Raw genomic sequence first — 27,692 nt, 5'->3', positions numbered from 1 at the left:
TTTTTGATATACATTTGTCGGGGGAGAATTGAGAGTGCTGCTTAGAAAAGGGTTAGTAACGAAGGATAGGGGTTCTCTAAGATTGTCATTTGAAAAAAAACAAGAGAGATACAAGGGGAAAAATATTTATTTCCATATACAAGAAAGTTGAAAAGATTTAGGTTAATTACTAAATGATAAACCTTTAAACTTATATCTAATTGTTGTTTTTAAACTAAATTATGGTCATATTTTATTTTAAAAAAAAATTTGTACTAAACGAAAGTTAAAATCTATTACGTCAAATCCGAAGCCAATAAGCAGTCCAATTTTCCCACTCAATGGCCAAGTTGGTTTCCTAACAGTTTTACCAACTAACTTTTATCACTTTGCTAAGCTTACTTACCCCCGTCTCTAGACCCCAGCAGAGTTATCGGGACAAAGTTTTGCCTTAGCCTCATTAGCGTTGTTAGTTGGCCCAAAGTTGATAATAATAAAGTTGAACGGGGCGTGTGCGTTACCTTGTTTTTCACGACTTTGGTATTTTATTGATTTTCCTTAGATTCTTTATTGAGTATAAGCGAATATCTGCGATTTGTAAAATTAAGAGACAGCGAATCCAATTATAAAATATGTTAATGAAGCTTGAAATGGATACCAATTGTGAAAGCTTAATGTTTAATTTGCCCCCCCCCCCCCTCCCCCCACAAAGTGTTTAAAAATATCTGGCAAACAAACAAAACATTAAAGAAATTTAAAATATAGTATTTTCTCTAAGTCAGATCTCTTATCGTAGTTATGCGTTGGTTGTTTTGCGCTGAGAAATTGTGATTTTGTTTTAAACATTCCAAACTTATCTGTCTTTACTTACTACTCGTAAGTACATATATGATTCACAAATGCAGAGAGAAAGAATTTTATTTCCCACTTTACTTTGAATGATTGTACAACAAAAAAAAAACATTTCCGTTTTTAAACATATTATAGTATATTTTTTTAAAAAAATATTATTAGTTTAAATTTCTTTATGATTTCTCGAAGTTTTTAAATGTTCTTTAATGACTTAAATACCATAACCTTATAGCTTCGAAGCCGGCTGTACACAAATTTGTTAGCCTACACACATCCCAAATATATTTGCGATTTCACGCATTTATAACAATGAAATCACAATACTCCAAGGCACTCAAACTGAATTTGCATTTAGAGCTCAATCAAATGCATTTTTCATAGAACAAACAACCAAACTGCCATGCACACACACACATACCAAATCATGTGTACACATATATTCGCATTTTTTATGCAGTTTTTTAATATATTCTCGCTTTTTTCTGCTTTCATAAATATTTGATAGTGAAAATTGCATAAGAACAGCAAAATTGCAACGCTTAAATGAACGCAAAAGTAAGAGCAGGGTTGCCATCTTGATTGACGAGTCGACAGAACAATTCCACATTCAGAGGCGTGAGACTGTGGAAAACAAGAATTGTAAGGCACATATTTGATAGACATCGATTTCGAATTACGGCAATTATTAAAGGTTTTCCGAAGTTCCACGGGATACATGGGAACATTCTCATGTGCTGTGTTTGTCGGTCGCGTTGTGGTTCCGATATAATTTGAATTTTAAATTCAATTTGCAATCAAGTCATTAAGTTGGGCGTGCCTTTCAGATTTGGTATTTGTATTGGTAGAATAAGTTCAACGCGAAGGTGTTTTTGAGAAGTGTCAGAGTTATTGAATTGATTATGCTGGGAAAATTGTAAAAGTTGGCCAGTTATAGTAAACGGATAAATAGGTTATAACTTAAAGATCAGAATTTGTACAGTTTCATAAAAACAAATATGGATTACTTTTGAAAAAGGCCGACTCAACTAAAGCTTCTTACACGGAAATTATTGATACATCATTCTTCCATCCCCTCATAAATCGCCAATTTACTTCTTTTTTAGCTTTTGCAGTGATTTATTGTTTTCTGTTTATAGTTTTTATGGTACAATATCTCCAAGAGTAATCTCATATCCTCATACTTTGTTTATTATGCCCGTTTTCGGCTAATATTTCAAATGAATTCCCCATGATCCTAAATCATCAAAGTCGGTAAGCTAAGGCAACAATGTGGCCAGCAACATTTCTGTTTACGCAATTTCTGTTTACGCCAAAATGTTGCCGTCCTAAGCCAAATAAAATTTTGTTTTTAACCCACTCGCAGGCAAACACAAATAAACAAAGAGTAGGAAAAACAAAATCGGTTTGAGTCAGGGGCTGACTTAGGCACAGTTCCAATTTCTTTGTGGGCAACCGAGAGCTATTGACACGAACGAGAGATGCCGACGCCCGTAGGTTTTTTCCATTTTTTTTTTAAGTTTTATTTTTGTTTCATCCGCAATCCATCCTTATACAGTAGCGGGGTATAAAGCATAGAGCTTTGGCTGTTTATTCTTTTCAACACATTTTTTCTGTTTATTTTCATTTTTTTAGCTTAACTCTTTGCTCATGCGCCTCAACACCCCCTCTCCAGGGTTCTTAGCTCTACTTATCAGCATCGTTGAGAAAAAATGTGGATAAATACATTTTTTAAAAAACTTTAACTAAGCTAATATAATTGCTCCATATATTTAAATTTAAAAGTACTGGATTTTTAGATATATTTTTGTAATTTACAAAATAACACAAATTAAGGAGATTTTTCAACAAATTTATGCCCAACTTAGGGAATATTTTTCTCCAGTGTACGTCCCTCTTTGGCATCGGCGGCATATTGCATTGAAATTTGCAACACATTTCACTTTGTTGGCTCTTTGGCTACCGTTTGACGTTTGAGTCGGGAAAGGGGTGAATAAGAAGAAGGTGGTGGGAGCTGGAGTGGGGTGGGAGGATGCCAAAGGGGCAGACAAGAAAAAAAGTCCAAGAAAAAATAAAATGATTTAATGCAAATTTTATGCGCCATACTTTTCCACAGCCCAAAGGCTCCTATTGTTATTGTCGTTACTGAATCGCCGTCTCCGTTCTGCATCGTCATATTTAATCATGATCGCGATCATGATCGTCAGCGGGTTGTCATTGTTTGTCAACCAAAACGATGGCAACATTTTAATACATTTTGCAACGAAGCTTTGAATTGCCCCTGTAATGCTTATTTATTCAGAACTGCAGTTGTCTTTGCTTTTATTGAAGTAGACGGGTGTTTGCATTGGAAATATTTAGAAAAGGAAGGGGTTTATATTGTGATAAATTGAAATTGTTTTGGGTTAGGAAAAAATAATATTTAAATAAATAAATAATAAGTTAAATAAGTAAGTTATTTATGAAAACCTATTTTATAAATATTGTTAATGGGATAATGATAAATTATCGTTGACTTTATATAACTTTCATTTACTAAGGTTTCTTATCATTAGATTTTAACACTTTGAAATACATAGGAAATCTATCAACTTAAAGGCAACTCACACGGTACTCATGCCAAGTGCAAATATACTTCACATAATGATAAGTTCACTGATCTTTCGCTCCACACTCACACACACAAGCCTTCTTCACCCGAAGTGCAATGTATTTTAAGTACTAAATTGTTTCTTAACTGCAATTAGCTGGAAACACCAGGCGACAGAACGACCAACAACAGCATTAGCAGCTGCAATGTGGACGATGGTGATGATGGCCAGGAAAAATTCTTGCGCTGACTTCACTGGCGCTAGACGAAGGAACAATTTTAATTAGTCTGTGGGCCTAGGCAGAAACTTTTCGCAACATTGGCAAATTAATCGAAATGCATTAAAGCCAATTAAGAGACTTCAGCTAAAGTAGCAAGGAAAATGCACTGGCTTCTGGAAGGCGCCAAAATGCAGTTTCCATTTTTGTTGTTGTCTCTTCTACTGCATTTGTTGTAATCAAGAAGATGTACAAAAACCCGTGTGGCTACCGTTAAGTTGTATTCTTTTTTTTTTTAGGTTTTAGATCGAGCTTGAGAATTTGTGGAGTGGAGGAGCCCACATCATCGAAGGCCTCTCTTCGGGGCTTACAGTGAAGCATACTTAAGATTATTCAATATCGGTTCTTAAAGCAATTAAAATTCAGAACTTATTATCTCTTTACGTACAATTTACCTAGAACTTAATCTAAACCATTATCCAAAAATAATATTACCAATATAATTGTTTTTATTTTCACAAAAAAAAAATTATTCAAATAATATTAAACGATTTTTAAAAATACGGTTGCAGTTATTTAAAGTTTATGTCATTTAAAATATTTTTGAGAAGTTTTTTTTTCGCGTTCTTGAGGTTGTACTGTCTTTTCTTTTTTCTCTCGCCATTTTGCAATATTTGCCCCGTCATCTTATCGTTTGGCCACTGCAATCAGTCGTCGTCGCCCGCGCTGCTCCACATTTCAATTTTACTTCGCGAAACAGTGAGACAGACGGAGGGAAAGCAAACAAAAAAAGAGGAAAAATTAAAAAAAATCTTTGGTGCCTGCTCTGCCGCTTTTCTTCAGCTTCAACATTTTCGCGCGCTTCGTGTTGCCAGGGGCAGACTGTAATGGTATTGGTATTGAGCCCTTCGTGTGTCCCCAACGTCGTCTTTACAACTCGACAACAACAGCCAAACGAGCGAAGGAACCCGACTAGTTCCCCTTCGTCAGCATTCAACATCCAGCATCAAGCAGCCAACGTACCGCATCAGCCTTTTTCATTCTTCTCCACTGCATTCTTTTTTTCTCATAGTGCAATTGCAACAACAGGAAAAGCAACAACAACAACCGCATAAGCTCAAGCACAGCGCATACAAATAATTTACGCCATGCAAAAGCGAAAAGCTAAAAATGAGTAAAGGCTGCAAAACACACACAAATACACACTATGAAGCGTAGAGGTCACAGGCGACGACACAAAAATGTAATGAATTAAATATAAAAAAAAGCATTTGAACTTAATTATTCATTTAGTGGTACTACCAGATATTTACATTTGGCGTATAGAGTTTTGCAACCTTAAGCTTAAAAGAATTTACTTTAAAAATATTTTTCAGCTTAAATTCCCCTTCCCTACAATTACAAAAAAAAATTCAACAATTGTACAAACTGTATATTTTTAAGCCTGTGACTAAAACAATTTAATTTTTTTGATTGATTTATTGAAAACTCAAAACAGTTTGAAAGGCTTTTTATACCCTTGCAGAGGGTATTATAATTTTGGTCAGAAGTTTGTAACGCAGTGAAGGAGACGTTTCCGACCCCATAAAGTATATATATTCTTGATCAGGATCCGTCTGTTTCAATACCGTTTGCGAGCTCAGTTTAAAAGCTAGCGCCTTGAAACTTTCACAGTCGTCCTAAAACATGTGTACGCAGATCAAGTTTGAAAGCCGACCCGATCGGACGTCTATATCCTATAGCTCCCATAGGAACAATCGGATATAGCTTTCACAAAAATGAAGATATTTCGCTCAGTGTAAGAGCTATTGGCATGAATCTTTCCAAATCGTATTTTTTTGTGCGTACCTTTATCAGGGTAAAAGCGCGTGCCGATCGGATGTCTATATCTTATAGCTCCCATAGGAACGATAGGGTGAAATCGGTCAAAATTTGACGTTTTTCAGGATATTTCGCGCAAAATATTAGCTATTCCCATGAAACTTTCCAAATCGTATTTTTTTGTGCGTACCTTCATTAGGGTAAACGCGCGTGCCGATCGGGCGTCTATATCCTATAGCTCCCATAGGAACAATAGGGTGAAAAATTTTAAAATTTTATTTTTTCAATTATAAAATATTTTGTTGTTTATTAATGCATGTTGCTAGTCTAGTCAAGTTTTAATTCGTAAAATCTGCAAGGGTATTAAAACTTTGGCTTGCCGAAGTTAGCTTCCGTCCTCGTTTTACTATCAATTTAAAACACTATTTTATTGCATACTTATCAGCGTTTCTTTTTGGGAAAAAAGGATATTCTTGATGTATCATAGAACAGGTTAATTGATTATAATAATTATTTCTAGTCAAAAGATTTAGCAACTAGTCAACTTACGAATTTTCCTTTAACAGAAAAAAGGCTTGTCTATTTTTGTGACCACTGGTGTTTATCACTGTTACACGCGCCGATGTAAAATCATCCTCGGCTGCTACTGTTGTTGTTTTTGTTGTTGCTGCTGCTGCTGCAGCACATTGTATTCATGCGTGCCCGTGTGTGGGTACGCAAGCTCGTGTGTGTACGTATTGTGGGTGGGGAAGGGGGAGTAAGGGGAGACGAATGCACGAGTTGTTTGCATTTACTCTACGCAAATGAGCGGCATCGGCGTTCCTCGTTCTCTGGCTTTCCTGGAGAGGAAGGGAGGAGAGGGAGAAGAAGGAGCATGCCAAGGAGGGGAAGGAGCTGCTCCCTGCGCACAACTCACTCTCACTTGATGCTGCTGCAATATTTTGTTGTTGCCTGCTTTGAATGACTAAGAGCGTACTTTTGATTTTTTCCTTTTTGGTTTAGGTTGATTTGGAGAATGGGCAAAGGGCTGTTGACGAGTTGGCAACAGCATAAAATACAACGTAAAAATGGCAGAAAAAATATGCACAGAAAAATCACAGCAAACAAATTCACAACGCTAACTGCACTCCCCCGCTCTCCTTCTCCTACTCACTCTATCTCCCTCTTTCGCTCGAGTGGGGTTACTGACATTGCAGCAGCCGGGCAGCGACGTCGACAGCGCCGTTGCTGCGTTTGTACCGTTGCTAAGTGCAATGAGTGCGGGAGGGAGTGACAGGGGGAGAGCGGGCGGAGTAGTACAATGAGTGAGTGCGGAAGAGAGAGAGAGAGGCAGGAGGGAGTAGAAGAGTGAGTAGTGCGAGATTAACTTTCTGCATGGACTTTTCGGCTTGCTCTCTTCTTTGCTCGTGTGTTCTACACTTTTCGTTTCGTTTTCGATTTGGCGCCAAAACAAATGACCGTTAGGGTTCAAGGAACTCTCTTCTAATTACACACTTCCATATCCATAACAAATTTGCACTGAAAGAAAAGCGAATGATCTAGGAGAAGATCAGTTGGATGATTTTTTATCCAAAAAATTATTAAGAAAATAAATAAAAATTTGGATGATGGGTGGTATTTAGTTATTTACTAATTTTGTTGGTAATTTATGTTTTCTCTACTTCCGATTTTGTTTTCTGTGTAACAAATGCTCTACACTATCGCACACACACTCATATCATTGTCGTCTCGTTCGCACGCATGTTTTGCATTCAATTTAGCACGACTGCATTGAGATCGATCAACTAGGCATTAGTATTAGTGTGTGTGTATTTGCATCATAAAACTGAATATGCCAATTAACAACAGCAGCCAACAATAACTAACTAAAACAATAACAGCAAAAACCAAGTGCAATGAGAGCACAAGAAATTGACATGCATGCCAAATGCAGTTGCTGAACCACATCATAAAAAGCAACAATGGCAACAATAAAGACAATGCAGATGGAAATGATGGCAATTGAAACAGCCACACTCACATACACACACACCAATATCAAACACATTACACACACAAATGCATAACAAAAATTGCAGAAATTTTGGCAATGGTGACTACAATAAACAGATAACTGTAATAATGCTCACATTGCATTGCAAGGTTTTGTTTTTCTCCCCAGTTAAATTGCAAGGAAATCCCATTGTTTGGCAATTGAACAGATGTACGTCCCCAGAAAAGTTAATCATCAATGAGGGATAATAATCGTTTATACACTTAAGGACTTTGAAATGTTTAGTAATACATTTTGTAATTTATAAAATGGTTGTTGGCAAGCTTTATTCACTCGTAAGGACCAAAGACTTAAGGTAGTAATATTACAAATCTTTAATGAAAAACGTTATTAATTTTGAAAAATTTAAACCTAAAAGATATTTGCGCTATTAAGAGAGTATAATGCCATTTGTAAATGTTTGTAAAAAATGCCTTTACTTCTGATTTTTTATTTATTTTTATTCCGAGTTAAACAGTTCCTAAAGTTTTTATTTTTGATATTAACATAAATGACTTGAAGAACTACGTAATTAGTGATCTTGAGATTAACATTGCAATGTATACTTAATCCCGGTCATAAAGTACAACTTTCCTATTTCACCGGCTGTCTGAAGCTGGGAATCTCACACGAGATCCGGATTCCGGATTCTCAGCCATCCAAGTTAAGTTAAGAGCGGTGGATATGGCTAGATTTACTTAGGCACGCATCGGTAGCAACATTCCTACCATTTCCCCCCGCCTTACACCGCCTTTCCATCCTCTCTAATGTCGTTTTCTGTGACTGAGCACACAGACACGCAGAACACTCCCACACACGCCCTATGCTGCAACGCATGAACAAATATAGAAGATATGCAGTTATTTACATAAAAGCTTTATAAATATGTGCATAAGCTTGCCACTGTGTTGTGCGGATGTGACAGTGTGTGTGTGTTGGAGGATGGGTGTAGGATGGGGGAGGGGGTAATGGTATGTGCATGTGTCCAACTAATCGCAAACTCAACTCGCTGACGCCACAAGTCGAGTTTTTAGTCCGATCCTGAGGCTGAGCCTTCATGTGAGGCATCATATTCAGCTTACTGCCATTTTGATGGAGAATTTTCTTCGTTATGCTAGAAGCTGACAAGGACACTGAGAGAAATGTTAGAGTATATCGAAGTGTGTAAGTCTTAGCGAAAATAAAGTCACAAATTTAAAATTGGAAAGCTATTTGTATGGGACCTAAATTCATTTTCATAGAGGTACAAATTACTTACATTTATTAAACGTTCTTGAAAATGTTTTAACAACACCAATAATATTTAAACAAAAATTGTATGAAAATATAGAATGGATTTATAACAACGATGATTTGATCTAAACGATCTGTTAATTTGGAATTTGTATTTTCCACAAAACTTAAAATATAATCTATTATATTGCTTTCAGGCAAAAAACCCACATTTAAGAGGAACATTTTTCCTTCATTTTCTTTATTTTTCACAGTGGGCCTTTGCATTTTCCACGCTTGCCCTAACAACTGTACCAGACACCGTGTCTGCCACCTTTCAGCGTCTTCTTCTCGCCTCTGCAACGCCGCCCTTGTGGATTTTTCCTAACAATTGCAAGTCGCTGCTGGCAGCCTAGCAGCCTAGCAACCGAAAGCGCGAAAGCCCTGGCCGCAGTAATGAAAAGCAAAGTTGTGAAAAACGAGCTGGAAAATAAAAAAAAGATGGTTGAGGGGGAGGAAAATAAAGCAATCATTGCACTTGTCCCGCGCAGCAGCAGCAACAACAACAATATGGCCAAGGCTGCAGGTTTTTCCTTTTTTTTTTTATTCATTCCTGGTTGCTACGTTGCTTCAATTTAGCTTCGTTTTCACTGTGTTTGTGTGTGTTGCACGGTATAGTACTAGTACTAGTACCAGTACCTGTGTATGGGTTTAAGAGCTCGCCCACAATGGGCGTGGCAGTCATTTCCCGCAATTACGCCTACACACAAGCGACCTGAGTTGGGGGCTATGATGGGATATATAGCGATGTAGAGAGATGGATGCGGATTGTGGATGGGAAATGGAGAAGTTGCTCCTGCGATAAGCCGTATTTGCAGCAGCTGCCAGTCCATCGAGATGTGGCAACTCTGGTTAACGGTATATATCATGCCCAGAAGTATGCAACACTTTTGTCAGCCGTCGACGTCTGATGAATTGAGAGCAAAAATGGGCTGAGTAAATAAATTGGAAATAAGATGAAAAGGTTAAATTTATTGAATTTTAAGTTCAAATTTGTAATAATATTTACCACTAATTTCTACATAAAAAGAAATAAAGACCGTAAAGAAGTTATTAAACACCAAAATGCAAATAACCTCTATCCTTTACCTTGCAATTTACTGAATGAAACGTAATATCCTCATTCAATCGTAATGAGATGATTAAGTTTCTTCGGAAATACTCGTTGCTATGGGAATGTGTAAGCCATCCAGAGCTTAACCCTGCACGCAGCTACCTTTAACCCTTTAGAAACTCGAGGCTGCTGCAGTTGCCTCCACAATTGGGCCTCTTTCGTTGTGTGTATTTGTGGTTGCCGGATGATTTTGACTTTTTGTGCAACTGTACGTCAGTCTGTCTGTGTGGCTTTGGCTTAAAAATGTTTCAAGTGTCATTTATATTTCATTTTTACCCTTTTTTTGTGTTGAATGCCGCCTAGAGCCACGCCCAACACCCACAGGCCAGCCCAGACCACTGGACGTCTGTGCAAATTAAAATGTTTCCGTTGTCGTTGTCGTTGTCGCAAATTCCCACACAGACAGAGAGACAGACAGACAGACCCATAGTTGGGCGAGATTGAATTTTATGGCCTGACGTCGGGCGCCGGAGTTTCTGCGAGTCCTGCGGATCGTGGCAGGATGTCAGGGTTGTCCGGATGCGGATTACACTAATTATGAAATGACATCGACAACGATGGCGTCGTTGATTTTAATGGTTTTCTGTTGTCAACTTAATTAACAAATTTTCTCGCCTTTCGCTTCGATTGCAGGAAGGATGCTGCTGATGTCACCGTTGCCGTTGCACTAGCAACACCAGCCAGTCGAAGGATATAAACTGATAAAAAAAAAGAAATCAACCCAAACTCTCCTCTTCCCCGCAAACAAGCCACACACATGTTGCTGCCACAACTAAGATGCTCAGCGCTGCCAATGCAACTGCAACAGCAACACATGGAGGAGCAGCAGCAGCAGCCGCGATTGCCGCAGCCGAGACTTATGTCATAACAAACAAGCAACAGCAACAACAGCAACAACAACAGCAGCAGCAACAAGTCTTTGTTGTTGCCGCCAACAAAATGGTGATACCAGCAACGGGAGCAACAATCGCCGGTATACCAACAGCAACAACAACAGCTGCCGCCGAGTCAACAGCAACGCAGCAACATCAACAGCAGCAGCAGCAACATATGCAACACCAGCAACATGTGCTGTTCCAGCCGCACCTACAAGCAACAACAACAACAACAACAGCAGCAACCAGCACACCTCAGCAACAGCAACCACCTCAGCCGCGGCAGCATCCCAAGAAGCGAAAGTTCGATCCAGCCGAGCTGGACAAGACCGAGCAGCATCCCCAGCAGCAGCATCCTCAGCAGCAGCAGCAACTGAGTCTGCAGCAGAAGCAGCAGAAACCCGCCGATACGAATGGCAACAGCGATGGCCATCAGCTGCATCGCATGATCGTGAGTTGCGGTGCAGGCGCCGGCAACAACAACAGTAGCAACAGCAGCAGTAGCAGTAACAGTAACAGCAACAGCGATATCAAGCAGCAACATGCGAGCGGTAGTACTTACAAGCAACATGTTGCCAGCGGCAACAATAGTCACGCAGCCACAATCAATCATCAACGCACACACACGCCCACAACCGCCGTCTACTATCCACAGCAGCAGCAGCAACAGCAACAACGTTTTAGCTTTAACTCAAACAATCAGCAACATGTACAGGAACAACACCAGCAGCAACAGTCGCAACAGCAACACCAGCAGCAATCCCTGCTCGATCTCAGCGAGTGGAACAACACGCGTGTCCTAGCCAAAATCCACAATCACTATGCTCCAGGGATAATACGCCAAGTGCAGGAGGCGTCTCCCGACTCAATACTCGTGGAATTCGATTCCACCGATTTGGGATTGCTGTTGTATCCGGACGTGTTGCACCAGGGCCGCAATCATGTGATACTCGATGCCAGCCCGCCCATGGCGGATGTAAGTAGTGAGACTATTTTTTTTGTGGCCAATCATTCTAAAGGAGTTTTCTCTTCTCCCCCCGATTAGATTACCCTGGATGCCCGTGTCTGTGTGCGCCAGCGGGTGGAAGGTCGCGGCTCCGGCAGCTTCGTCTACGTGGAGGGCATTATTACGGACATCAACCAGGCCACGAAGCAATATAGCGTGCAACTGATTGGCGACGAGATGGTGAGGCCATTGAGCTAGCTTAAATAAAAAAAAATATTTTTAATTTAAGGGCTAGTACTCAACCCAACAAAAAGTCGTCCAAAACAAAAACTTCATATGAAAACAGCGTCAAGAATTTTTTTTCATATGAAATTTTTTATTTTGGACGACTTTTTGTTGGATTGAGTACTAGCCCTTAAAAGTAATATTTTGTTTGTCCAAAGTTACCCGAAATTAAGTGTTTTTTTTGTAAAGGAACTTTTGAAAAATGTAGATTTTCTGGGCTAAATTAAATACTTGCCAGAAACTAGAGAAACTTTAATCAGAATTATATTTTATGTGCAATTACATCGAATTTAATGATCTGATGTCTTTAAAGAACATATCCTTAAAATATTTTACTTTGAAAAAATCTTCAAAATAAATTTTTAAAATTCTTTTAAGTTACAAATAATAATAATAATATTCATTTTATATCATACCAACTCACAAAGTTTGTGACACAAACCTAGTAAATTCTTAACTAAAACAATTTATTTAAGAAAGTATTACTTTTCATAGAGCACATTTTAAAGTTCACTAGTATCTTACAACAGTATTCAAGATTTCTTAAAATATATTAAATAATTTTTTATTGGTTTTAATCTGTTTTTAATAATATTACCTACGCTTTTCAGGCCACCACCAAAGTAGTCCGTCGCGCCGATCTGCGGCTCCTGCAGCCGCCGTGGTGGGATGAGCTCAACGAACTGACGCCTTCGGGTGGAGCCAGTGCCCCCGCATCCAGTGCCAAGCGAAAGGTGTCGGCGGGAGGATCAGGAGCAGCGCCTGGCGAAGCAATGGCTGTGCCCAGTGGCAATATCGTTTACCCCAAGGCGGCCACCGGTGCGCCATTGACCTTCGTGGCCACCCGCTATGACGGCAAGCTGCCCACGGCGCCACCCACGCCCACCCACCAACAGCACCTGGTGAAACAAGAAGAGTATTATCGGACGACGGCCACGTCGCCCTTCCAGACGCGACCCCAATTCGCCGGCCCCTCCCACGGATCGGAGCAGGTGGCCCAGGCGGCGCAGTCGCACCCCCAGCAGACCAACGGCCTGCCGGACATCGTGATCTCCCCGGGCAGCAATGGGCAGCACCTCAAGATGCAGCAACAGCAGCAGCAGCAGTCGTCGCGGGGCTACGACGACTACGACTCGGACGACGAACTCAAAAGGGTCGGCATCGGATACTCACCAGCGGCCGGCGACCTGGACACGGAGAAGATGAGCGCCTGCAGCAAGCGAAGCAGCATGCAGAGCCGCGGCAGCACGTCCAGTCTTCTCGACCAGAGGCTCACACCACGATCTCATCCAGCAACACCAAGGTGAGAAAGAAATCCTCAAGAAATGAGGATAAACTAATTAGGGAATTTTTGTAACTTATATAGAGTCACTCACTTCATTGATTTACTAGTCATTTTAGCCAGTTTGTTATAACTTCTCCCCTATCCTTTACCGCTTGCTAATAAACCGGCAGTGCCATTCACAGATCTCAGGCCACCACGCCGCACCGCTTCAAGAAGGGAGACATCGTGGAGTCGGAGTCCGGCGTGCGCAAGAAGTACAACGGGAAGCAGTGGCGTCGCCTGTGCATGCTCTGCACCAAGGAATCTCAGCGGCGCGGCTTCTGCTCGCGGCACCTCAACCAGAAGGGCAACAACAGCGCCCTGCCCTCGTCGACGGGTCCGGGTCGTCTGCTCAGGTAAGATATCCATTTAACCTACCTAATAGGTATCAAGGTCACCTGATCTTGTACTAAAAGAAATGTGATGTTAGTTAAAATTAATAACAATATGTGTTTGATAAAGAGCTTTATCAAAAGTAATTACAAACAATTGGCTAATCGACATACAAATGTATTTAGATTTCAAAAACTCATGTTATAAGCCAAATAGAGCTCATTTAAGGCTAGTACTCAACCCAACAAAAAGTCGTCCAAAACAAAAACTTCAGATGAAACAAAATTTTTTGACGTTTATTTTCATATGAAGTTTTTTGTTTTGGACGACTTTTTGTTGGGTTGAGTACTACCCCTTAATTGTTAATTGTACATAGAGAGCTATTCTTATAAAAGTACATATTAGTACAAATGTTATACTAATTTTGAAACTATAAGTTTTAAATCTACAGTCAGACGATAACGAAAAAATTAATTCGTTTTAAATTTTATAGCACGATCTCCGAAATACCTTAGTCATCCAAGTTTAAAATCATAATACTTAGGCCCGTTTTCTCGTCCGTCTGTTAAATTTAAAGTAGGGTTAAAACCTTGAAATCGTATGGGAAATCAGAGATTTAACCCTACTTTAAATTTACTGGGCGGACGAGAAAACGGGCCTTAATGACTTAACCCTAAGTGACACAGTAATTTTTATAGAAGAGGCTAACAAATTTTGAATAAAATTTAAAGGATATGTTTAATATATATATTTATTGTTTTTATGATTATCAGTTAACCATATATAACCTATCCCATTTAATAGTGACAGCCGATCGAGCAGCAAGACGCAGATCGATGAGGACACCTCTCGCGACTCGGAGACGTCGCCCAACTATCGGGTCAAAGGTCGCTACGATCAGGAGGAGACCGATGCGGCCGTCATGCTGGGTAAGTCTCTATGAAGATGCTGTGCCACACCATCACACCTCTTGACTCTTTACGATCCAGCAGAGGGCATCATAAAAGCATTTAAAATTCCGTTTTCGAACTCGGGCTCAAACAATTTATTCATAGTTTGTAGCAATTCATTTCAAGGCTGGCCTTCCCAGCCCCTCGTGCCGTCCCTTTCCGACCTGCGCAGCGCCGGCTTAACCGTTAATCTGTATCCCGCTTCACGCAATTAGAGAGACAAGGCCAGCAGGCAAAGATATTCTTCACGGCGCTTCTGGAAAAATTTCTTTGATTTCTTTGGTTCGGGGCAGGAGAACTTTTGAACGCCCTACGCAGCGCATGGAATCTGTTCTCCAATCCCCTTTAACAGAGGTCCCCCCATTAAAGTATTCCTTTGGAATGCTGACAACACGAAGGTCTTTCATTCAGTGCAGAACCGGATTTCTTAGGCACTGAAAAAAGTCTTCGTTAAAAGACCATAAAAAGCAGGCCTAAAATAAAGGGCTTGTCAAGCTCCTTTTGAACATTAAATTCGGTACAATAAAGAGTTTTATTTGAGCGATGCGTAAAGGTTTTATGATTCAAAATAAATATTTTTTTCTTAGGGCGAGGGTCTTAAACAGATAATATAATCGATATTAATTTAATATTTGATTGCGTACCTTTAGATTTTCAAGGACAAATCGTGCGGTTTTAGGGCCGTTTGTATTACGCGATTTAAAAGGGATATAATATATATTTATAATATTTCAATAGTTGAATGTTTTTATTGACAACAAAGTTTTTAAGCTGAATAACTAAAATAACAACTATAAAGTTGTGGATAACGTAAAAGGTTGAATTGTTGGTAATTTGGAAAAGGTTAGCGCTCTTGGCCGAGTCGTGACGACCGAGACCTTTCTCATCTCTTGTTTTCTGGTTCGATGCATTTCCAATTCACCATAAAATGCATATCATAAAGTTTTATTGTGGCAGCGCCGTAGTTCTTTCTTTTTCCCTCTACCTCTCCCTACCAACCTCCCGACCCCTGTCCATTTTTCACACACCTCAACAAAGGTCGTTTGTCCGTCCCTCCGCCGCCTGTCCGCCGCTTTTCATGAAAGGTGTCGCTGCTGCGGCGCAAAGGTCGTGTCCGATTCCAAATTTGATCCCAAAAACGAATCAAGGGTTCCATTGTCCGCCGGAGAGAGCGAGAGATCTGCCCTCCCGCTCCCACTCCCACCCGCTGGCCACTTGAGAGTGTGACCGCAGCGTGATTTACACGCCAGACGCACCGACTGCGCAGCAGCAGCGGCGGAGGGAGATGCTTTGACAGTGACGTACGCAGGATTTTGTTAGGGGGCTTCAAAACAAAATTGTATTTTGTTAAATGTTCATTTGTTTTATTTTGTTTTTTAAGATGGAAGTGTTTTTTTCCAGTGTGTTTTTCCAAGCTATCACGGTACAGTTTGGTTTAATCTTCAAAAATATAAATCAGTCTACTTCCACACGAAAATGAACCAAATTCTCATACTTTTATAGGATTTACTTTAACAAACCGAAAAAAGGGGCCTAAATTATTAAAACCTATAGGAAAGAAACTTATGTTAAACTGATATAACAAAAGATTTAGGGTTTTAAAATCAATCGAATATTTATACTTTTAAGTTTTAACATTGATATTTTTTAACTCTACAAATCTTTGCTACACTGTCTTATTTATCACAAACCCATCAAGCTCTTCTTAAAATTTAAGAGGTTTGCATTAAATAGTCTTGAACTAAATTCTCGTACTTTTATAGGATTTTTTTAAACAAACCGAAAAAATGTGGTTCTTAAGATGGTCTTTAGTTATAGGTAAAAACTCTTATTAAACTGAAACTACAAAAGATTTAGGTTCTTAAAATCTATTGAATATTTATGCTTTTAAGTATCAACATTGTTTTATTTTCTAAAACTCTATAAGTCTCTGCTACACTGTCTTGTTTTTCTTGAACCTTTTAAACTCTTCTAAAAATTTACGTGTAGTGCGTTTAATATTCTTGGGGGATAGATAAATATGGTGGCCCCTTAAAGGAAATACCTTATAGATCTTTATGAGGGCCCCTGACTCCCCAGGAACCTTACATATTTTAGCCCCCCTTTCCACACCACTGTGCCTACGCATTCCTAAGCACCTGCAGAAGGTAAAAGACGTCGCGATCGCAGCAGCAGAGCCACTTGAGACGAAACAAAGCGAGGGCAGCGACGCCGGCGTCGGCAGAGGCTGCGTGCGAAGCGCAACAGATTCTTTTCTTTTATTCAGCTCTTTTCTTGTTATTTGCCCTGCCTTTGATTCGTTTTTACCTAAACAAAAAATGCACTTGAGAGCGGCCATACACGCACACACACACTCGCTCGTGCTGCACACCTACACGACAGGTAAACAAACATGGCAGCGCCGGAGAGAGAGGGAGAGAGTGGAGGAGAGGGAAAGAGAGTAAGAGCGGCGCTCGATCTCGATTTATGCTGCTGACGTCGCTGCCCGCTGCCCTTGGAAAGAACGTCGCCGAAGAATCGACGGCGATCGCCTCGCCGCATTTATGCTGAAAAGTGGGAACTGTCAAGAGCACGAGAAAAGTGAAGAACCAAGAGCAAGCAACGGAAAAAGCAAAGCGATGCGAATGCAGCGGACAAAGCGAACCAAGTGACAACACACTACACACTGCAGAACAGAACAGAAAAGTGTATTTTAAGCAGCGGAGATTTCCGTGGAAATATGCTCGAGAGGAGCGAGCAGCGAGGACGTCATGAATGCGTTCCAGGACTTTGAGCTGGGGGCCAAATTGTATTTGCAGTGCTTATGTAATGCCAAAAAAACGAGAGAGAAAAATGTTTAATTTAAAGCAAGGTTTATAGAAGGCAAGAAGTTAATATTCTGTACTTTCTTTCCATATATTTTCCAGTATCGCTGAGCAGCTCGCGATCTGCCACGCCCTCGTACACCTCGCCTGTGAACCACGCCGGAGCCTCGCCGCTCAATGCCATTGCCCATTCGCCGGTTAATGTGTCCGCCACTCACAGGCAGAACTTTTTCACGCCCATCGCCAACCAGTCGCAGCAGCAACAACAACAGCCTGTGGCCGTACCGCTCGACTCCAAGTGGAAAACAACACCCAGTCCGGTGCTCTACAATGCCAACAACAACAGCAGCAGCAACAGTAACAACAACAACAATGGCTGGGAGCCGAGCAGCAGCAGCAACAACAATACTCATGTTGCAGCCACGGCAGCAACATCAACCCCACTGCCGCCGCAAACAACGCCCGTTTCGCTGGTGATGCATGCCCCACCGCCGCAGCACCACCAACTGCAGCACCACCACCACCAACCGCCTCCGCCGCCACCTGCCAGTTTGCCAGCCCCATCGGCACCACCCACCAGCAACAACAGTGTGGGTCATGCCACCAGCGTTATACGCATTTCCAGCAGCCAACAGCAACATCAGCAGCAGCAGCAACAGCAGCACCAGCAACATCCACATGTGGTGGTGTCCGGCGGTCAGACCTTTCATCCCGTGATTGTGGACGCCACTCAGCTGACTGTGCCCCTGCCGCCCACAACGGTTTCATTTCATCAGCCCAACACGCCCACCTCAACGGCGGCCACAGTGGCGTCCATGGGTCAGGAGAAGATGCTGCCAAAAAACGGTGGGTTAAACAAGAATCCCTGTGATCTGTATAAAAAGATAAACTTATATTTTACACCCAAAAAAATAGTCAAAGAAACGAAACTATTGAGTGTCAAATTTGAATCAATCAGATGAGTATATTAAATGAAAACTCTTAAAAGTATTAAATTGAAACTTTCGGTGTAGAAATGAAACTACAAAATATTAAGTTTATACTATTTCCTATGAAATTAATACTAATGAGTATAGAATTTATACTATTTAGTATTAGTAGGTAATGTTTGATTTTAATTAAACCATATTTTACATTTTCTCCTTCCTTTTTTACAGGCTACAATGCGCCCTGGTTCAAGCTGCTGCCCCACATGACGCCCATGAGCAAGGCGCCACCAGCTCCGGCCACTCCAACCTTGACCACTTCGGCCAGCAGTTACAACGTGGTAATGATGCAACAACAGCAGCAGCAACATCAGCAGCAGCAGCAACAACTGCAGCAACAGCAACAGTCGCCGCCCCAAATGCCGCTGAACCACAACAACAACCATCTGATTGTGCCCGCTCCACTCTGTTCCCCCGGCAAGCCGCTCAACTGCTCCATGAACGATGCCAAGGTAGCGGCAGCAGCAGCAGCGGCCGCAGTGGCCAACCAGAGGCAACAGCAGCAGCAGGAGGAGGCGGACGATCAGCTGGACGATGATGTCTTCGAGGCCACGACGCCCGGGATAGGAAACAACAGCAAGAAAACGGCAGCCATGCGCCTGCCCACGCACAACAGCAACATACGCAAGCTGGAGGAGTGTCATGATGCGAGCGATGGAGTAGCCGGTGCACCAGCCACCTCGGCAGCCAAGCGGAGGAGTCAATCGTTAAGCGCCCTGCAGCAGCAGCAGCAACAACAGCAGCAGCAGCAACAAGCGGGAGCGGCAGGAGCAGCAGCTGGGCAGACGGCGAACAAGAAGATCAGGCGACCCATGAACGCCTTCATGATCTTTTCGAAGAAGCACCGCAAGATGGTGCACAAGAAGCATCCGAATCAGGACAACCGAACGGTTAGCAAGATCCTGGGCGAGTGGTGGTACGCTTTGAAGCCAGAGCAGAAGGCGCAGTACCATGAGCTGGCCAGCTCCGTGAAGGATGCACACTTTAAGCTGCATCCGGAGTGGAAGTGGTGCTCAAAGGATCGTCGCAAGTCGTCCACTTCGACGGCCACGCCGGGTGGAAAGGGAGGAGGAGCAGCCGACGCCAAGCAGCGACTGGTCTCAGTGGACGGCTCCGATTCCCTGGAACACGACATGTGCCCCTCAACGCCGGGAGGCAGCGGCAGCCAGGGCATCACCTCTGATCTTCAGGGCGACATTATACCGCTGACGATCGACAACTATAATAGCACCTGCGACGAGGCGCCAACTACGATCTCGATGAAGGGCAGCGGCAGCGGCAACGGCAAGCTGATGAAGAACGAGCTGCCCTCCGACGAAGACGAGCAGATGCTGGTGGTGGAGGAGGTGGAGCAGACGCAACAGCCAGCAAAGAAGATCGACCTGCATTGCCGCGAGCGAGTGAATGACTCGGACATGGACGACGCACCCTTTGACTACCGCAAGCAGCAGCCAGAGGCGAATCAGGTGAATACATCATACTTAGACTCGTTTCCTAAACAGCGTAATTTAACAAAGGTTCAAAATTTAACATTAACATTAATTTATGCTAATAACATGAAAAAATGTTTTTTACAGTGTGAGCAAAGTTGTTGACATGTGTGTCAAATACAAAAGTGCTTATTGCTTACTGATTTCATTGGTACTTAGTTTAAAACGGCCTATCTTGTCGCTGAACAAAATATTCTTTTTTTAAAGTAGGACATTTTTTACCCCTCAACATTTTTTAATTCATTAGATATTTGGAAAAATTGTCCGTAACCAAAAACATATAAATTTTGTATAAAATAGACACATTATATTAGTAACGGTAGGCAGAATCAATTTACACGCTGTGTAAAAAACTCGTCGTGTTAATAACACGTTGTGTAAATAACACAGATGACATGTGTGTGTTATTTATGTTTCTAAGCACATGTCAATAACTTTTTTTGAACTTAACACTTTAGGGCTAGTACTCAACCCAACAAAAATTAGTCCAAAACAAAAAACCTCATATGAAAAAAACGTCAAGAAATTTTGTTTCATATGAAGTTTTTTGTTTTGGACGACTTTTTGTTTGGTTGAATTCTACCCATTAACATTTAACATGTTAATTACACAAGTTATTTACAGTGTGTGTTATTTTCCGAACTCTGAATTTAACTAATGTTTTTACTATATTTTAGCGTTCGGCGGAGGACCACAATACACAAACCGGTGCCAATGGCCAGGCCATGAACGCACCGCCGCTCAGCGGAGGAGAGCGCGAGATCACACTGAAACCCAAGGCAATCAAGGCCCATCCGGTGCTGGAGAGCAACATGCCATACACCCAAATGTCCATCTACACGCAGTACACTAGTCCCAAGAATCCAATCGGTGTAACACCATTCCAACCCACAGGCGAGCAAACCCCTGCTAATTTACGTCACAACATTCCATGCTAATCGAGGGATTCCCCTTCAATTTTGATCCTCAGGCGGCGCCTTCAAGTCGATGCCCATTAGCCCCAAGGGCAGTGGTGGCAAGCCAGAGGACGCTGCCTCCCTGCAGCCACATATCAAGCAGGAGGACATCAAGCAGGAGCCGCCATCGCCGTACAAGCTGAACGGTGGCTCCGGATCAGCCGCCTCCGGTGGGGGCGTGGTCAGTGCTCCGCCGCCCAGCAGCGGCAGCGTCGGTGCCATCTTCAACTTTAATGTGCCAACGGCGACGGCTTTGAGTCAGAAGCAGTTCCACTACCCCATGCACCATCCCCATCGCAGTCCCACGGATCTTAGAGGTGAGTTTGAATGGAACGTTGAACATACATATAAGAAGATCGAGAAGATAGAATTTAAACTACAGGCTGTTTTAGGACTTTAAGACAGTTAATTTATCTTTGTAATATAATACACATATTTTAAAACACTTGATAATTATTTTAGAACTGTCTTAAAGGACGAAAATAACCTGCCATAGATTCTAAAATGTATTCTTTTATTTTGTAATTTCATATTTTCAAGATAAAATGGAAACTACAGGCTGTTTTAGAACTTTAAGACAGTTGTAAAAATTATAAACCTCTCTTAAATAATTAAAATTGTTCTTGTATTATAATACAGATATCTTAAAACACTTGATCACTATTTTAGAACTGTCTTAAAGGACCAAAATAACCTGCTATGAATTCTAAAATGTATTCTTTTATTTTATTATCATATTTATTGATTTTAACCTTATTTAGTGTTAGCTAGAATTGGCATTATTTCTACTATGATTTGTTGGCGTCATATGATTTTATTTACGTAGCGTTTTGAGTTGTATTTTGGTGCCAAAAACCGAATTGGCGACAGACAAAATTGGAACAATCCCAGCACTTGCATCGATCGCCTCACTCCCGATCCCCACTTATCATTTAACATTCGCAAGCTCATCAGCAAAGTTTTTTCAACGAAAGCTTTCTTCATAACATAACATCTTTCTCTCTGTTTCTCTCACTTTCTCTCTCTCACACAATTAACACACACACCCCACTATTGATCTTCCTTTGTCGCGCTGTCATTTTCGCTGTCACCATCTCACCCCATAACAAAATCAATCAATCGATTGTAGAAGATGAGCCAAATGGGAAAGATAATAGAAAGGGCGGCAAGTCGGGGGAGAATAACGATAAGAATAATCCGGAACCGGAGGAAGAACAGGTTGATGAGGATGTGGACGATGATGAGGATGAGGATGACGATGAAGATGACGACGACGAGGATGATGAGCAGTTCATGCAGGAGCTGGCCAGTGTTAATGCCGGCTTCGATGACCTTGCCCCCTATGCGATGCCCAAAACCGTCATTACGCCCACTCCCACGCCACCGCCAGTTGCCACCACCATTGTGACTCCCATCAAGCGCAAGCAGTTCACCATAGTGCGATCCTTGACGCCGCTGCAGCCCTCGAACTCGCCGCACCAGCAGCTGAAGCATCTGCACCAGCGTCGCGGGGAAACGCCGCCAACGGTCATCACCCGCGTGCCCACACCCACCATCAATCACTTCACCATCATACGAACGCAATCTCATCCACATGTCCATCCTCACAACACTCCGCCGCCGTTGTTTTTCAAGCAAAAGGTTCAGGGATCACCAGTGATTGCCACGGTCACATCCACATCCGCATCATCTTCATCATCCAACAACTCAGTCAGTAACAACGAAGCCCCTAATAAATTTTCCAATTTTCCAATACAACACCAACCAACAACCACAACAACAATAACATGCAATACTAACAACAATGCCACGCCAATCATACGAAAATTGCTAACGCTGCAAGAAGGAGGCGAGCTCGTCGGAAGCCACAAGGGCACAGGACGAGCGGCGATCCTTTATGATGCCTTGGTCCTGGACACGTTGCACGGCCAGGATGAAGAGGACGAGGATGATGAAGGGGAAGGCGAAAGGCAAAAGTCGGAATCGAAGGTGCCAGGTGGCAAGGAGCAGATGACCCAGCCTGCGACAATGCTGCTGATCACCGATGTCAACGCGTACAACCAGCAACATGTTGCTGGTGGCACGGCAGCAACACCCGTTTCGGGAGCAGCCACCCTTCGACCCGTGTCCTTTATCAGCATCAATGCCTGTAATAAGATCACTTTGCCAGCCAATGCTCGCATCCTGACGGCGGCCACAGCAACATCCACGTCAGGCGGAGCTACGGTTACCAGTCAGGCGGGAGCAACTCTTACCGTGCTTACGAAGGCGTCCGCAAATCATAGTAGTAGTAATGCCAACGAACTAACCATAACAGCAGCAACCTCAGCTGCTCCCGTGGCCACCAGTGGCTCCTCCAGCATTGTCATGATTAACTCGACCACAACTCAACCCTCCTCATCCTCCAATTCCACCTCTTGTTCCGCAGCTGCCCACCAGGCGTGTGTGCCATCGTCGCCGGCGGGCATGGGATTGGGTCATGCGGCCAACATTGCCACGCCCCCGGCATCGGCCCCCGCCCAGATCATGGGAGGTGGACCGGGGCAAGGCCAGAAGATGTTCTTCGCCATGAGCAATCCGGTGAGTAGAATGAAGCCTTATATGCAGGGTTTGGAATTTGACACACATGTTAAAAACATGAAAAATTGTATTTTACAGTTGTTGACATGTGTGTCAAAAACTCATTGTGTTAAAAATACGCTGTGTAAAAAACACGTCGTGTTAATAACACGTGTATATAACACAAATAATATGTGTGTGTTTTTTATGTTTCTACAATTTTTAACACACATGTCAATAACTTTTTTTGAACCTAACACTTTAACATTTAACATGTTAATAACACAAGTTATTTACAGTGTGTGTTATTTTCCGAACCCTGCTTATATGTACATTACATTTATATATTAACTAATAGTAATACTAACTGATTTTATACTCTTTCTTAGTACCCCTTGCTGCCGCGCTCCCACCAACCGGGCACTCCGAGTCTGGAGCACTTGCAGCTGGACGCCTTTGCGCCAGGAAGTTACATATTTAAGAATCACAACGGTCTGTCCTCATTGCCGCCGCCTGTGAGTGCCCAGCCCACGATGCTGCTGCATGGATATACGCCGAGCCACAGCGCCGAACCGCCAGCTAGTTCGCCCTCGTACAAATCAATGCCATCCACTCCCAAGTCGGCCACGTATCTAATGAGTGCGCCACCGGAACGCGGAATGGATCATTCATCAGCGGCGGCGAGTGGAGGCGATGAGAGCGATATGGATGCCGATGGTCAGCAGTTTATACTGGCTCCTACTCCTGCCCAATTGGGACGAGCTCCACTTCAGCGGCGCAAGAATCTATGTGAGTGTTCTCTTGAAATTAAGTAATTGGTAAACAAAAATATAACGCTTATTTTTTATCCCCTCAGCGCAAAGCAAGTCGGAGAACAATGTGTCCTTCGGAGCTAATCTAGGGGCCAGCAATGGACAGCACATTAGCCGCAAGCTGCACTCGCCCACAATGATGGAGGCCTCGTCGCCGATCATAGGCCATGTGAACAGCAGCAGCCTCAGCTCTGCCCTGCCCACGCCCACATCCTCGACAACTACGCCGAACAGCGATGAGCAATTGCCTCTGACGCCGACCACTAGCAGCGCCAACAGCAATATTCAGCAGCAGCCCAAATCTCCGATGAAGGGAGCGCCTGGATCAGCGGCAGCGGCGCTCAAAAAGAAGAACGATGAGATGAACAAGTAGGAGGATTGAAAGTTATAGTTTTTATATATTTTTTTAACCAAATTTGCATCCACAGCAGTGTGCTCAAGCAGGTGGACTTTGAGAAGAAGTACAAGGCCCTGCCGCAGTTTCAGCCTGAGGATTGCCAGTCGCCCAGTGCCATCGCTGTGCCCTCTTCGCCGCGCGTCTATGGCACCAACTACCGCAAGAAGAACACGGCTCCGCCGCCAACTCAGAAGCTAAGTGAGTTTAAAAATGGCATAACCCATTTAAAGTACAAATTACAACTATTATTTTACTTCTATTTTCCAGTGTGCGATGACGACTCCATTGACGAACCAGCTTCGGCACCGCCCACAACCACCCAACGTTTCTTTGGTCCTGACTTTACCAACGAGCTAAAGGGTAAGCGTAATTAAAATATTTCAGTCTATTAAAATTTTGTTAGAAAAAGTTTCAAAGGCTTGGAATTATTTCAAGGGAAACACATTTTAGATGACTTTGAATTTATACCTTTACCTTTATTTTCAATCACCTAATAAAGACGAACGCCTTGCAGAACTGGACAGCTCTGACCAAACGGGCCGCTCGCCCAGGACGCCAAAGACACCGCTGCAGAGCGCTCGTTCGGATGCCAGCGAGAAGGGCCACCGCAAGGTGCTGGAGACGCGTCGCCACCTGGTCATGCAGCTGTTCGCCGAGCACGGTAACTTTCCCACTGCCCAGGCAACCATAGCCTTTCAGGTGAGTCATGAACAGAACAATCAATCCACAAACTAGATCAATAATGATCTTTTTCTTTTTTCCAGACCAAGCACATCGATGTCTTTCCGCGCAAGCAAGACCTGCAGCTGAAGATACGAGAGGTGCGCCAGAAGCTGCTTGGCCAGGCATCCTGCACTCCGCACTCGGCGGGTCCCAACACGCCGTCCGACTCCAACTCGTCGTCAACCACATTGAGTGCCAGTAGCGGCGGCTTGAATGTGCAGGCCACCAATGCAGCAGGTAATTAAAAGCTGTTTTTGAATGTTTATTATTTATATTCAAATTCGTATAATATGTAATATTAATTATTATTTAGGTAAAATCGTTTTTTTTTAAAGATTTAAAGCCACATTTCATTGGTTACAAATTTTATAATTTGATTTAGGCAAAACTTAATTGAGGTTTTTGTAAAAAAATTGTAACCAATCAATTGTGGCTTTAAATCATATTTAATAAAATCGATTTCACCTAAAATCCGATGTCTACTGATTTATTTCTTTAATTTGATTTGATTTTGATTTCATTTTTGTTTAAACCTTGTTTAATTTCCTTTACTGTTTCCCATATTTGTACTTAATTAATTTCCTTTACTTTTATCTTTAATTTAAATATATATTTGAGTTTAATTTTGATTTAATTTCCTTTTCTCAATGAAAACATTGTACAGATGTTTTTCAATATTACTAAACGACAGGTGGTCAACAACAACAGCACCCTGAGCAGCAGCAGCAGCAACATCCCGCCACCAAAGCCACTGAATCTGATACCAAGTACAAGTAAATTGGAGTGGACAAGGACGAGGACGAGGAGTTTGGCGGGAACAGGACACAACAACAGATTGTTTGCTGCAAGTGACAACATTACTTAAGGATAGTAAACGAATCGACAGCAACAACAATTGCAGCAACGCACACTCACAAAATTAGAAGGGAGAAACAAAAGAGCTCACACTTTAGCTACAGCTCATGCATGAGATGCATGGTTAACTAGTTTTTATTATTAACTGCTAATAGCGAGAGAAGTTACACAGAGAAAATAGAAAAAATTACAAATTTTTAATTACAATAGGCATACAAAATATTTACAAGCAAAGTAATTTGTGAGTAGAGAGGAGAAACTGATTACGAATGAATTTATTAAGCAGCTTAATAAATCAGGAGCAACCAACGCAGAGGAGAGGTAGAAATTTTGATGAAAATTTGAACTTTTGAAGCACATATGAAGTACATACATAAAAAACATAAAAAAAATACATAATGGAAACATTGTATAATCCCCGCGTAAAGGCTTAGGTTTTAATTTACTTGCGTAACTGCAAATAACAAATTGGAAGAGTTAAGAAAAACTACGGAAATAGATGTTAAGCCTTAACTTAAATTGCACATTAATTTTGAAGTGTATCAAGCACAAGCAAAGAATTGTATAAATCGAACAGTAAGAAACTTGAAATGAACACTGTAGTTGTATTGTATATTTAGTCATAACATTTTTAACGAGAACAAATCCCCAAAACACACCCACATTAACACCCACTCGCACACATCTAAATGCTTTTAAACTGTTTGCTTTTGTTCTCAAAGTTTATGCGAAAACAAACCTTTTTAAATTGTATGTACATTTCCTTGAATTGGCTTTTTACACTGTTGTCTAATTGAATTATAATTTATATATATATATTTTATTATTATTATTTTAGTATAGCCTGTTTTTAAATTGTACACACACCGAAAAATAAACTTCAAAAAGAAAATAATTGTAACAAATTTATTACAGAAGATGATTGAAAAAAAAAAAGAGAGAGAATGAGAGAACTAACTGTCTTCCACTGTTGCTGCAATATACTTTTTAATATTGTTTACCATTTCGGTTGAAATAAATTTAGTTGTAAATTAATGTTTTAAGTATGTGACTGCATTTTATTCGTATGCAAAATTCTGTTCTTTGTGAATTGTTAATTATTTAATGTTGTCGCTGATCTATGTGTTTAATTATGTGGTTTTCTAATCTTAAGTACTTTATCAAATTTTTCTTTCACTCAGTCACACTTTTTACGAATCTTTTTTGTGTTTTCCCCAAAGGAGCAACGGTTGCGAAAAATTCGTAAAATTAAAGAAAACTTACAGATATACACTCAAAATACACAAAAATAACCTAGTAATGAAAAATAAATTATAGTAACCATATTCACATTATAGTTATCACAATCATTTAAAATACGCAATAATTAAAATCATCAAATACAATATGTGAATTAAATTAAATGCCGCTTCCATTAAGTTCCATTCATGCTGGACGCTGCAATTATAGAAATTAACCAGAACAATAAAATAAAAAATCAATAAATTTGTAAAATTTAAAATCAACTCACGTAGTCGTTTAT

At 41.5% G+C, this 27,692-nt stretch overlaps 1 protein-coding gene across 10 annotated transcripts in view; it reads left to right on the top strand.

Annotated features, from left to right (window-relative positions):
* The window catches only part of cic (Putative transcription factor capicua), a 47,413-nt gene extending 20,383 nt beyond the window's left edge, over positions 1-27,030 (top strand). For 2 of the 10 annotated variants that reach the window (XM_070216397.1, XM_070216396.1), the window contains exons 3-19: positions 10,509-11,726; positions 11,796-11,936; positions 12,593-13,284; positions 13,437-13,661; positions 14,443-14,567; positions 17,495-18,238; positions 18,550-19,844; positions 20,546-20,762; positions 20,839-21,141; positions 23,253-23,404; positions 23,773-24,172; positions 24,240-24,564; positions 24,624-24,790; positions 24,860-24,952; positions 25,092-25,291; positions 25,357-25,552; positions 25,980-27,030. In XM_070216397.1, coding sequence (XP_070072498.1) covers positions 10,653-11,726; positions 11,796-11,936; positions 12,593-13,284; positions 13,437-13,661; positions 14,443-14,567; positions 17,495-18,238; positions 18,550-19,844; positions 20,546-20,762; positions 20,839-21,141; positions 23,253-23,404; positions 23,773-24,172; positions 24,240-24,564; positions 24,624-24,790; positions 24,860-24,952; positions 25,092-25,291; positions 25,357-25,552; positions 25,980-25,999 — 6,369 coding nt within the window. In that variant the 5' untranslated portion in view covers positions 10,509-10,652 and the 3' untranslated portion in view covers positions 26,000-27,030. Of the gene's footprint in view, positions 1-10,508; positions 11,727-11,795; positions 11,937-12,592; positions 13,285-13,405; positions 13,662-14,442; positions 14,568-17,116; positions 17,394-17,494; positions 18,239-18,549; positions 19,845-20,545; positions 20,763-20,838; positions 21,142-23,252; positions 23,405-23,772; positions 24,173-24,239; positions 24,565-24,623; positions 24,791-24,859; positions 24,953-25,091; positions 25,292-25,356; positions 25,553-25,979 lie in introns of those variants that run through there. The other 8 variants (XM_017138013.3, XM_070216399.1, XM_070216398.1 and 5 more) reach the window with 8 other exon arrangements.
* Positions 27,031-27,692: the final 662 nt, after the last annotated feature.

The sequence above is a fragment of the Drosophila takahashii genome, chromosome 3R, assembly GCF_030179915.1.
Source record: "Drosophila takahashii strain IR98-3 E-12201 chromosome 3R, DtakHiC1v2, whole genome shotgun sequence".
NCBI lineage: Eukaryota > Metazoa > Arthropoda > Insecta > Diptera > Drosophilidae > Drosophila > Drosophila takahashii.
This window is presented reverse-complemented; position numbering and strand designations above follow the sequence as displayed.